The sequence below is a fragment of the Lemur catta genome, chromosome 6 (assembly GCF_020740605.2).
Source record: "Lemur catta isolate mLemCat1 chromosome 6, mLemCat1.pri, whole genome shotgun sequence".
In the NCBI taxonomy this organism is placed as follows: Eukaryota; Metazoa; Chordata; class Mammalia; order Primates; family Lemuridae; genus Lemur; species Lemur catta.
The window spans coordinates 3,579,716-3,592,844 of record NC_059133.1 but is presented as its reverse complement, the minus strand read 5'-3'; the positions used below and the strand labels follow the sequence as shown (position 1 = coordinate 3,592,844).

General features: G+C 62.7%; 1 protein-coding gene across 1 annotated transcript in view; it reads right to left on the bottom strand.

Moving 5' to 3' along the window:
* Positions 1-13,129, bottom strand: part of WNT7B (Wnt family member 7B) — a 47,902-nt gene that overhangs the window by 4,625 nt on the left and 30,148 nt on the right. Inside the window, exon 3 of the mRNA XM_045552791.1 lies at positions 3,794-4,065. Coding sequence (XP_045408747.1) covers positions 3,794-4,065 — 272 coding nt within the window. The remainder of the gene's footprint in view (positions 1-3,793; positions 4,066-13,129) is intronic.

The following is a 13,129-nucleotide window of genomic DNA, read 5'->3' as shown; positions in this document are numbered from 1 at the left end:
GCCAGCAGAAGGCACCTCGCGCACAGCCACAGCCACAGCCCGGCCGGCGGCTCTGAGCCTGGGGCGCGGACCGAGGCCCCTGCACACCCTCCGCCCGGGCAGCTCCCAGGCCTGCCCATTTCCTGACCCTCGTGGCGTGGGCCTGACGTGTGAGCCCCCTGGGGACATGGCCCGTGTCGGCTTCACCCTCTGACCACAGGCCCACGTCGTGGACTGAACGTGGTCAGCAAGCGAAGCTATTTCATCAGCCGCTGGGCTGAGATGGAGACAGTGTGGCTGTGAGGTCCCGCCAGGCTTGGGGGACAACTTCTCGGCTCTGGGCTTGGCACGAGTCTTGTGGTGCCTCAGTCAGGTAAGGGCTGTGCCGGGACATGGTACACGTCCAGCTAACAGGGCGCCTGCCCCAGCTCCCGCAGCCAGGGGTGCTCCGCAGCGATGACCCCCCTACCCTCACGTGACCTAGAGAGGAGCCCAGAGGTGTCCCGACGACAGCCCCGGGGCTCCCAGGTGGATGATCTCCTGCCTTCACTGGGGTGGTGCGGAGGGAAGAGACCCGGCTTCCACTGGCCCAGGCATGGCCTCCGTCTGCCCCACGCAGCAGCGGGCCATGCACTAGCCAGCACTGGCCACTCACGCCTGCATGACCACCGGGGACACCCCAGGGCTCTTCCTGCACAGGCACCGCGTGGCTGCTCACGGGAGCCCACCCAACCCGTCTGGGGCTTGTGGGCGCAGCCCGGGCCAGAGCTCGTGTAAGCAGGGCGAGAGTAGGCCTCGGGCTCAGCCCCTCTGACCCCCACCCGCCAGGGCACCGGCTGGCGGTGAACAGCCAGTGTGGTGGGCTGAATAGCAGCCCTTCTCCAAGTTCATGTCTCCTTGGAGCCTCAGAAGGTGACCTCACTTGGAAATGGGGTGTCTGTAGCTGTAGTTAAGGAAAGGATGGGGATGAGAGAACGCTGGGTTATCCAAGTGGCACTAATCCAGTGGCCAGTGTCCTCCTGAGAGACAGCGGAGGAGACAGGCTCCGGGGAGGAGGCCACGTGAAGACAGGCCAGGGCTGGAGTGATGTGGCCATGAGCCGAGGAGCACCGGCCACCACCGGAAGCTGGCAGAGGCAGGAAGGATCCTCCCCTGGGGCCTTGCAGGGATTGGGCTGGGCCGGCCAGCACCTACTGGGCTCCTGGCCCCAGACTGCGAGAGGACACACATGTGTGGCACGTAGCCATGGTGGCTGCAACTTGCTTTCCACCTGGCCTGCTGCACAACGTGCTCCTGAGGCAGTGGGGGTGGGGCAGGCCAGGAGCCCTGGGAGGGGCAAGAGCACCAGCACTGGGGGGCTGTGAAGGTCTAGACCCGGTTCTTCTGGAAACCCCAAAGTGCCCCACCCACCCCCACTCCCACCGCTGCCACCATGAGCACTTTGCTGCTAGGAGAAGGAGCTTGCCACCGAGGGTCACTGTGAAGCCGCCACCTTTTCCAAGGGCTCAGGCCACACCTGTGCCACACGGCTGCACAGCCAGGGGCTGTTGGAGGGGTGGGGGAGGCAAAGTGCCTCTCGCCCACCATGCACATGAGGAGACGGAGGCTCAGTAGAGGAACAGGCTCAGCCAGGGCCTCACAGACAGTTGGGGACAGCGCTGTCTGGGAGTCCAGCAGCTGACCACTTTAGGCCCTTTCCTGTGGCTGCCCCGTCCCTGCCGAGCCCTCAGCCTGCCATCCATTCAACCATCCATCATCTATCCATCCATCCAAACATTTTCCGTCCACCCACCAATCCACCCATCCATCCATCCACCCATCCATAATCCATTCATCCATCCACTCACCTATCCTTCTATCCAACCATCATCCATCCATCCATCCATCCAAACATCAACCATCCATCATCCATCCACCCATCATCCCTCCATCCATCCATCCAAACATCAACCATCCATCATCCATCCACCCATCATCCCTCCATCCATCCATCCAAACATCAACCATCCATCATCCATCCACCCATCATCCCTCCATCCATCCATCCAAACATCAACCATCCATCATCCATCCACCCATCATCCATCCATCCATCCAAACATCAACCATCCATCATCCATCCACCCATCATCCCTCCATCCATCCATCCAAACATCAACCATCCATCATCCATCCACCCATCATCCATCCATCCATCCATCCACCCATCATCCATCCATCCATCCATCCAACCATCATCCATCCATCATCCATCCACCCATCATCCCTCCATCCATCCATCCAAACATCAACCATCCATCATCCATCCACCCATCATCCATCCATCCCTCCATCCATCCACCCATCATCCATCCATCCATCCATCCAACCATCATCCATCCATCATCCATCCACCCATCATCCCTCCATCCATCCATCCAAACATCAACCATCCATCATCCATCCACCCATCATCCCTCCATCCATCCATCCAAACATCAACCATCCATCATCCATCCACCCATCATCCCTCCATCCATTCATTTGATGATGATGATAACCACCTGCTGCATGAAAATCTCTACATCTACAAAGGAAACTCAAACCCTTGGCGTGATGTTCAAGGCCTGGTCTGTGCTGGCCCCTGATTGCTTCTTCAGCCCCGTATTGTGCTCCCACCAGCCTGAACCATCTGCAGCTCTTGGGGCCAGCTCCTCTTGCCTTTGCTCTTCTCAGCTCTGACATGTCCTTCAAGGCTCAACTCTGATGGCACCTCTTCCAGGAAGCTTCTCTTCCCTCCCCAACCTCCCAGGCTCTTGCTGTCCTGGGTGTGGCCCCCATGCCCCTCATGTGGACCCAGCTCCCACAGCCAGGGCCATGTCTGGCTCCTCTCTACCCCTGTGCCCAGCCTAGCACCTGGCCCGCAGAAAGGGCAGGGAGCGTTTGTTGAATGAAGAAGTGAGTGACCAGTGGCCTGGGGCAGAGGGATTCTTCAACTCCTCTTTGCCTGGGAGGCAAGTCTGCCTGAGCCTGAGGAGCCTCTCAGGCCCTGCTTCCCTAGGTGCAGCCCCTGGGGAGGGGGGCCGGGCAGGCCAGGCGTTCCACTTGGCTGGCCGCTCTATCTCGGGCCATCTTGCCGCCATGGCGGCTGCTCCTCCCAGCCAGTATCTGGGCCCTCATCTCCCTGCGGGTGGGGCCAGGCTCACCCTGGCTTCTTCCCCAGTGTGTCCCTATCTGAATTCCCTCCACTAGCACCCCGCACGCCAGCCCATGCACGCGGGAAGCTGGCTGCTCTTCAAGAGCCCCCGACTCACAGTGTCCGCCTGGCTCAGGCTGCTCCCCGTCCTGGGAGCATCCCGTCCCCGGCCTCTCGCGGTGATCAGGCCGAAGGCTGCCTCCTCCAGGAATCTCTCCTGGCATGTTGGCATGGCCTCTGGGACCAGGAACACCAAGGGTGGGGACATAAGGCTGTGGCTGGGCACCCCCCACCCTCAAGTCCTCAGCCAGCCCAGCTCACACCCTGGATGGAAACAGGGTCCCTGTCCAGCCCTGCTGCCCACCAGCTGGGGGCTGTGGGCACGTCACGTCGCCACTCAGGGCCTCAGTTTCCACACTTTGGGGATGGGAACAGCATGGCTGCCTCTTAGAGCTGTGGGAGTGATGCACACGGAGGCCCCAGGGCGCCTGGCGCCACCCCCCGCACAGCTGCCGGGCTCAGGTCACCAACTGCCTCCGCTAGAGGAGGCGGCTGAGGCTCAGAGAGGTTGGAGACCCTCGGGGGGCAGAGCGGTCACGCCCGACACAGCAAGGGGCCGGCGCCCTGCGTCTGCCCTACCTTCCTGCCGGCCTCGTTGTTGTGCAGGTTCATGAGGCGCCGCGCGTTCTTCTTGATCTCGCGGGCGTCCACGAAGCGCCGGGAGAAGTCGATGCCGTAGCGCACGTCGGCCGAGCAGCCGCCCCACTTCCAGCCCTCGGCCTGGTTGTAGTAGCCCTGCTTCTCGCGGTCGCAGCCGCAGTTGCTCAGGTTGCCCTGGCTGCAGGCGGCCGTGACGGCGTGGGCCACGCCGGCCGCGGTGATGGCGTAAGTGAAGGCGGCCTCGCGGCTCCCTGCGGGAGAGACGGCAGCGTGAGGCCTGCAGCTCGCAGCCCGGTGGGCTCAGGCGCCTGGGCGTGGGCCTTGGTCCACCTGCCACTGGCTGGCTGTGTGACCCTGGGCTCGTCACCTCCCTCTCTGGGCTTCCGACTCACCAGAGTGGAGCTGGAAGTGCCCGCCTTGCAGGGCTGTGGGGAGGGCAGTGCCTGGTATACAGCAGGCACTCAGTGCACGCCGTGACCCTCCCACCAGCACGTCACACCCCATCCTCAACTTCTCTCCCTGTTCCCAAGGCAGGGAGAGGCCCAGCTTCTCCAGCCCTGGGAGTGAGCAGGGAGCAGTGGGGGGTCCGTGCCTCTGCCCCCTCCCCTCTGCCAGCCTCCCAGGCGCTGCTCCTCAAGGACAAGCCGTTTGCGCTGACCCCCGTGGGGACCATGTGTGTGTGGAAGATGGAAGCTGGGGCCGTGGGGGGCACAGGGGCACCCCAGTCCCACCCGCCAGCCAGGAGCCCAGGCGGAGCCGTGCAGTGAAGCCCACCCAGGCTCTCTGTTGCTGCCTCCCTTTCTGACCACCCCCTTCCCCCCATCACCGGGCCCGGGTCCCCTGAGTCTGCCCTCTCCTCCCAACAGCCCTGCCTGGCTCAGGGGCCCCTGAACTGCCCAGACTTGGGCACCAGTCCTCCCTGCCCCTCACTCCCCCGGCTGCCGGCTGGGTCCTTCCAAGTGCAGTCCCGGCAGAGCCCTCCCTCCCGCTGGCAGAGCCAAGCCCATGGCTGGGCGGGGAAGGGAAGGCGCCAGGTCACTGCCTGCTGGCCTCCCTACCCCTCTCCCGTCCTCTGCCCAGAACAATGACTCCATCCTCCTGGGTGCTGGTCACACCCCGGGAGGTTACGTGGTCTCTGGTGAAATTCCCCTCCCTTCATGCCCAAATGTGAAGGACCTCCCATGGCCTGGTTCCAATGCTTCCTCCTCCAGGCAGCCTCTCCAGACTTCCGGCCAGGAGGGCACCCTTGCTGCCGACCCTAGTCCCAGCCATGACCCGGATCCAGACACTCTCTCCCTCGTCAGCCCTCCAGGTGGGGACTTCCGCGTGAGTCCAAAGCCTCCTTGTCCACTTCTAACTTATTCTTCTTTATCTCCCCCAGCCCCAGGCCGGGTCCTGAGCGTCCTTCCGTCCCGGCCCTGCACTCTCGGGCCCCTCTCCGCTTGCCCGCGGCCGGGGCTGCGTGGGCTCCGGGGCCGGCGCCTGGCGCCACGCAAGCTCAGTAACGCCGCCTGGAGAACCAAGAGCCAAACCCCACAAACGGGAATCTCACCACCCGTCTCAGCAACCCGGAGCAGGCCCGGCACCCAGTCGCAGGACGGGGCAGCGGGAGACCCACTCTGCAGCCGCTGCACGAGTCCCGCGCCCAGCGCCCCGCGAGCACCAGCAGGCCCCTCGCTGTGCCGGTGCTGTCCTGTTACCAGGGCCGAGGTGACTGCCGCAGACGGAGAGAGGCTCCACGGCCGTCAGGTATGTTCCATGAGCTACCGCTGAGCACCAACCGCGTGCCCGGCCTCACGCTAGGGCCTATGTGCCCTGGGGGCCACCTCCTTAACCCCAGCCAGCTGGGGGGCTCACCTAGGTGGGGGCCCTCTTCCCCTGGGATATTTTCCAAGGGGTGAGGACCAGGGCGGGGCCACTGTTCTTAGGGGCCCAGGACCGAGTGGACTTTGGTGGCCGTCTGCTGTCATGGAAGGGCCCAGGTTTTGGGGAGCTTCTTTCCTCTGAGAAGAACTGAGGGGAGGGAGGTGACCAGCGCCCCCTCCTCCCCAGCAAGATGGGAGCTGCGAAGAGCCTCCTCCTTCCAGCTCAGGACACTCAGCCCCTGCCTGCCTGGGCTTTGCCCCGCCAGCCCCACCTCTGCTCTTCTGCCCACTCCCTGCCTGGGACTGGGACGGGGACAGGGAGGACATGGGACTCCATCTCCCTGGGTCTCAGTGAGGTCAAGAGGATCTGAGGGGTTTGCAGTGGGTTGTTGAAGTCTTTGTATTGCCTGAGCTCAGCAAGCAGGACCTGAAGGCCTCACCAGGGCCACACGGACAGGGGGAGGGAGAGGAAGTAGGTGGGGAAGGGAGGAAAGAGCTGAGAGAACGGGCACGAGGGGGCATCGTGGTATCTCAAAGGATTCCCTGACCTGCCTTTGTGGAGTGGAGTCAGGGAAGGCTTCCTGGAGGAATTGACATCCTAAGTGAGTACAGTAAGTCTTAGCAAGGACTATGAATTAACTCCCTGCATGTGTATGTGCTAGGTGTGACAGCCGAATGGGCAGACACTCTTAGAGGTGGGCGGGGCAGGGGTGAAGGTGCTGAGGTATGGAACGGTTTGCTGCAGTCAAGGTAGTAACAGAAGAGGGTAGCGGTCGGGGGAGCCAGATGGAAGCAGGCGGCAGGTGTGGGGCCAGACGCGGTGGGACTTGGATGTCGGGTGCTCACCCCAGCTACGCGGGGACGAGGATTCTGGAAGTACTTGGAGGCAGATGGGCAGAGCTGTGCTGGCCTGTCCCTGTCACAGCCAACACTTACATGGCTCTCACCTGCGCCAGGCACGCTGCCAGCCCTTCACATGTGTTCTCACGTAACTCCCAACGATCGGGCAAAGCAGGTGGAATCATTATTTCCATTTCACAAGTGAGGAGACTGAGGCCCAGAGGGTATGAAACCAGGTGTTAGTGGCTGAGGCAGGGTTTGAGCCCACGGCCGTGGATTCAAAGCCCAGAAAGGCTAAGGGAGCGGCTCAGGCCTGGGGCGGGGGCCCTTGGAAGCCATCCGCCCCCAGCTTGGCCCATTCGTAGCTAAGGGACCCTCGGCAGGTGGAGACTGGGAAGGGGCTGAGCAGCCCCAGAGAAGGATGCCGCGTGGGGACCGGCTGCAGACCTCGGTGCGGGGCTGGCGCGGGCAGACTAGGGCTGGGGAGCTCTGGGGAGGCCGAGCTGGCTGCGGAGTGGGCACGTGTCACCAGTGAGACCCCCAGTGGAGGAGGCTGGGAAGCCAGAGTGAAGGTGCAATTGCATCAAGAGGCAGAAGTCCCCACGTGAGGACGGATGTGGCTGTCCTCCTCCTGCCAGGCGAGCGGGTCGGGGGTGGACGTCCTGCTCCCCGAAGCCCCCAGGTGGGCTGCAGGTGCCCAGGCTGGGTCTGCGAGCTCTGAGGACGGGCCGCGATAGCCGCCCGCCTGTCCTTCCTGCAAGTTCCCGCCCTCACCTGGCCGTGCCCACCCGGGCTCCGGCTCAGTTACTCATCAGTTACTCACCGTCGGCCACTCCCGCTAACTCCTTCTTTATTTGGTTTTAATGAGCCAAACCCTCTCGTCTCTCGCCATGGAGACGAGAGGGAGGTAAACTGCAGAGAGAAGTTTTAGTTTTGGGAGAATCAACAAGAAGGGCTTTGGGTCTGGCGAGAGTCGCTGCCAGGGACCGTGGCTCCCGCGTGCCCAGCAGGCCGCGTGTGTTGTCGCCTGTAATCCTCACCACAGCCCCACGGGGAGGGCCGGTTGCCCCATTTGACAGACCGGACGCCAGCTCAGAGGACCTCGTAACTCGCCCCAGGTCACGCCGTGCTGGGCGTGGAGCCGAGGGCAGAGCAGTTCCAGGCTTCCCCGTCTCCCTCCCGAAACCACTCCCGGGGCCCCGCTGGGGCGCCTTGCCAGTCCCGGCCGGCCGTGCGTGCTCCCTCCCGGGCAAGGGCGTGTGAGCGCTTAGATCTAGGAGACGCTGATCCCTGGTACCCGGTGCGGACAGCCTGGACCTGTGGGCCTTGCCCCGCGACGTCGACGGCTCCCGGGGTCTCTGTGACGACGTCCAGTCCTCGGCCTGGCCCCCAAGGCCTGAGCCCACCTGTCCCCACCCACCACTCTGAGCGCCTCAGTGCTCCAGATATAATGGGGGGGAGTGCCGGACGAAGGTAGCCGGGATGCTTTGTGGGGCCAGCGGCTGTCCTGGGGGTCCCTCTCCGGACCCCGAGCCTGCACCCTCAAACACTGGAGCCGCGACAGCGTCCGGCAGTACCCTTGAAATGCCAGCGCCAGGTGAGCAGGCCCTGCACTGGCCCCACCCCTCAGGCCCAGTTGAGCCCCTATGTGGGTTTCTGAGTCCTAATGGTCCGCAAGGGCCCCAGCCCTGACGCAGGGCCCCTGTCCCCAGTGCAGTCTGTCCTGGGTGCCTGGCCAGTGACGGTGCACACCGTTGGGCCACAGCCCCGCCGAGGCTCAGGATGGGGGAGCGGGAGCTGCTGGGAGGGAGACTCGGGGCAGAGAGAGCCCGGAGCCCTGGACCTGGAGTCTCACAGCCGCTGTGTGGCCCCAGGCACGTCACAGCCCCTCTCGGAGCCTGTGTCCCAATCTGCCGCAGCAGCCAGCGCTGAGAGCAAACAGGACTAACAGGCGGCCCGTGGGCCAGGCCAGCTGCGGGGCCACCACACACAGCCAGGACTCCAGGACAGGCCAGGGATCTCTCCCGAAGGTCCGTCCACTCACATTCTGGGTAAACCCAGAGCAGCAGATGCTCAGAGACCACCACCACGTGGGGACACTGAGGCCACACGGTCCTCTCTGCAAGTTACTCGAGCTCGAGCCCTCACTGAGCCTGTGGTGTCCCCTCCGCGAGGCCAGCAGACCCGACGCCCGGGAACGGGGGCGTGGCTGGGCAGCGCTGTGTCCTCCAGTCAGCCCCTCGCTCTGACCCCGAGGGGGAGGAGGAGGAGGATGCTGGAGACCCCGGCAGACCCCGGTGAGCAACTTCTGGAAAGCACAAATGCACCTCCAGAGCAAAGCCAGGGATGTCCCCGGCTGTCCCCTCCTTCTCGTACCTCCCCCAGCCCAGGTGCGGCCTCTCCCCACCCCTCCATCATGACCTGCCACTTCCTAGCATCCACAGGGGGCCGCGCACTATTTTTAGAAAGCCATAAAAAGCCGTAATTGAGCGCATAATGACCCGATTAACTACTCTGGGGGGCAGGGGGGGGAAAGGCCCTGGGTTCCCTCTTAGAAGGGGGGGGAATCCGGAACCTCAGTGCACGCCTCCCTCCCCAGCCAGAAGCCTGAGGCCCAGAGAGGGGCAGCACGCTCCCCAAAGTGACACAGCAGCTCAGGAAAAGGGGGAGCCGGGAGCTGACATTCTCAAGTGGCCGAGGTGAGACAAAAGTCTGGGGGCCACACACAGTCCCATAGGACCAAGGGAGGCTCGGCGTCTGACACCTCAGGTTCCAGTCCAGACCCTAAACTTGGCCAGTGGGGTGACGTCAGACCAGTCAGGGCCTTTCTGTGTCCGTTTTCCCCGCTGACAAATGAGGATAATTGCTCCGGTGTGGCCAGAAGCGCACACGGTCCAGGGGGCAGGCTGAGCTGAGCTTCCTGCCCACGCACGGGACACACAGCACACGTGGGATCGTCACGGACATCCACATTTGGGCATTGCTGTGTGGCACGTGTGTACCTCTGCGTGTGCGCCCGGCGTACGCCTGGGCCTGCCCGCGCATGTGGGGTCCGGGACGACAGCGTGTGCCGTGCACGTGTGTCTGAGCCGTGGCCAGCACCGCTCCGTTCACCCTTCCGCTCTGCCAACCTGTGTTTGCCTCTCTTTAAAAAAAAATGACGTTTTCTACAACTCAATAACAGAAAGGTTAACAACCCAATTAAGAACGGGCAAGGCTAACAGATGAGCAGATAAAGAAAACGTGGTTTGTAGACGCAATGCCGAACTATCCGGCGAAAAGAGTGGGATCCCGCCGTTTGCAGCAACACGGACAGGACTGCCAGCCGTTACATCGGGTGAAAGAAGCCAGGCACAGGAAGACAAAAATCACACGTTCTCGCTCAGACATGGGAGCTAAAAACGTGGCTCTCACGGGCGGAGGGTAGTTGGGGAGAGTGCGGGGGACGGAGAGAGGTGGGTTGAGGGGCAGAGACACACAGTTCTCATGATCGGTTGCACAGTAGGGTGACTATAACAACAAGATCTTGTGTGTTTCAAAATAGTTGGAAAACTTGTGATATTCCCAATACACAGAAATGACAAATACTCGGGCGACACAGACCCTAAATCCTTTGACTTGATCACCACACACCGTGCGCATGTATCAAAATATCCCACATACCCCCCACACACGTACAATGTTATGTATTAACTTAAAAACTTTAAAAATTAAAGCCAAGAACTAACGGGCAAAGGATGGGAGCAGGTGTGGCGTTTCTCCAAAGAGGGTCTAACAGTGGCCGACAAGCGCAGGGAGGATGCACGACGTCACTAGCTGCCAAAGACGCGCCAGTCGCACCCGCAAGGACATGCACTTCCCGCTCGCTGGGCGGCTGAAATAAAAAGGCCGACAATGACGAGCGTTGCAAGGAGGTGGGGAGGTCGGGACCCTCGCACCGCCGGTGGGATCGTGACGGTGCAGCCACCGTGGAAACTTTGGCGGTTTCTCAAGAACGTCAGTGTAGAGCTACCACGTGACCAGCAATGCCACGCCGAGGCCTAAACGCAAGAGAAATGAAGACACACATCCCCACAAACGTTCACGCGGTGCTATTTGTAACAGCCGAAAGAGGAGCAGCCCCGGTGTCCATGGATGGGCACGGAGGAACCACATACGGCCCGTCCACACGCTGGGACACCCGTCACCTTAGACAAGCACAGCGCTGACCATGCTGCGGTGTGACAAAGCTCACAGACATTGCGCTGAGTGGACGGAGCCGACACTCGAGGCCACGTACAGTGTGACTGCGTCTGTAGGAGCTGTCCAGACAGGGACCCCTGAGGCAGACGGTGTCACCAGGGCTGGGGCGTCACGGATGCCAACTGAAAGTGCAGGGCTTCTCTGTGGGGTGATGGAAATGTTCTAAACTTGGTTGCGGTGGTGTCTGCGCAGCTCTGTGGGTACCCTGCACACCCCGGCCCACACGCCCCGAATGCACGGCGTGTCCCGACGGCACTGCTGTGAAAACACAGCACCTGAGGGTCCCATGCACTTTGTCCTTCTTGATTTAAACCCTCACAGGGGTCCCCTCGGTATGAATTAAGGTCCCACCTCACCATTAGGACACTGGGCTCAGGGAGGCAGGAGGCTGGCCCCAGGTCACTCAGCAGGTGAGCCGTGGAGCTGGGATCTGACCTGGGACCCCAGAGTTCACTCACGCTCAGCCCACTCTGCACCCACCAGGACGGGACGACCCTAGAGGTTCTGCCTCCCACCTCACTGACCTGGGCCCCTCGCTCACCTGTGTCGCCCCTGACGCCCGACCCTGCCTTTTATTGCTGGCTCTGTCACCATCCGTGTGCCCCACCCCGAGGGCAGATCCCCTCCCAGCCAAACCCCCAGAGTCCCAGGGATGAGGCCCTCGGCACCCATCTGTCAAGCCCTTGTCCAAGGCCAAGCACAGTGCAGGGCTGGGGGTGGGGGCAGACAGGCTGGGAGGGGTTCACGGATAGTGGAGGTCGTGGGCAGCCTAAGAACCATGCAGGGGTCAGCAGGAGAAGGTGGTTGGACCAGGGCGCAGGGTGGCCAGAGAGGCCTCCTCTCAGCAAGGGATGCTGAAGGTAGGCCCTGAATGATGAGACAGTGAGGAAGGCAAAGGCACAGGGAACAGTGTTCCAGACAGAGGGAATAGCAATGCTAGGGCCCTAAGGTGGGAACAAGCTGAGCATGTGTGGTTTGTCCCAGCAGCGATCAGTAGAGATGAAGTGGGTGACAGTCCTTGGGGGCTGCACTGTGTTGCCCTAGGGGAAGATCTTAGACTTTATTCTAAGAAGACTGGGAGCCCCTAGAAAGGGCACCCCCGTAAGCCTGGCCTGGACCAACCGGGCCCCATCTGGGCTCTGCCCAGGCCGGGCTGGGCAGGCTGCCCCCAGCCCCTGGGCCTGCTTCTGCACCTCTCAAAGGGGGGTGACAATAGCCTGCACCTTGCAGGGTCCTGGGGAGAGTTAGTGCAATGGAGGGCTCAGGCCAGGCAGGGACGTGGGGAGTACGTGACGTGGGGCTGCTTTCGCCCTCCCTGTTGGAGCTGGGCCGAGCAGGCGGGCGGGGGTGAGGGCCTGCTCGGGGCCGCGTGTGCGTGCGTGGTCTTTCCACGTGTCTCCGTCCTTCCTTCTGTTTCCTTCTCTCTCTCTGTCCCTCTGTCCCTCTGTCTCTCTCTGGCCCCGCCCGGCCCCCCACCCGCTCAGGCTGAGTCAGCGTCTCCACACCGAGCTCTTCCCTGCCATTGTCATAAACAGAGCACTGGAAAAGTCATGCCAGGTCCGAACACGCCGGCACACCCGTGTGCCCGAGGCCTTTGTTCCGACCCAGCAGAGGCCCTCACACGCCGAGCGGCAGCCCCCAGGTGGGCACACCAGGCCCAGGGAGGGCAGAACCTATGTCTGGAGAACCTGCGAAGGCCCCTCCTGGAGCCCGGCAGCCTCCAGCTGGCGCGTCCGGCCTCCGCAGCCTGGCCTCGTGGGAGCGTCCTGCAAAACCGGCAGCCGCCTGCGAGCGGTGGCATGGGAGCCCGTCTCCGCAGGGTCTCCCCGCACTGCCGGGGCCTGGGTGCTGGGGTGGCCGCCAAGCTCCTCTGGCTCTCACGGGCCGTGTGGCCTTGGGTGAGTCACACGGCCTCCTTGTGAGCCTCAGTCTTCCTGTCTATGGTGTGTGGACGACGGGGTCTTAAGCCAGGGACGTCTGTGACAGGCCCAGCCCACAGCGGGGCTGCAGGAGGTGGCTGCAGGTATGGAAGAATTGAACCTCCTGAAACTGCAGCAGCAGGAGTCAGGCTCGGAGACCGCCGAGGGCCCCACCGTGTCCTGCCTCAGTGGACCGGAGCCCAGAGCCCTGGGCCTCCTGCCCAGGGACTCCCGGTGTGGACAGCTCTGTGCTGACCAAGTGGAGAGATTTCCCTACCCGTCCTCAGGAGAGACCCTAAGTCCTGGCAGAGCCCCAGCCTCAGCCCCTGCTGGCATATAGGGGGGTACACTGAGGCCCTGAGGGCACGGGGCAGTGCCCAAGGTCACATGATGGGAGCTGGGCCTCTGGCCCAGCCAGGGTCTGTGTCCTTGGCAGTGCCCTCTCCCCT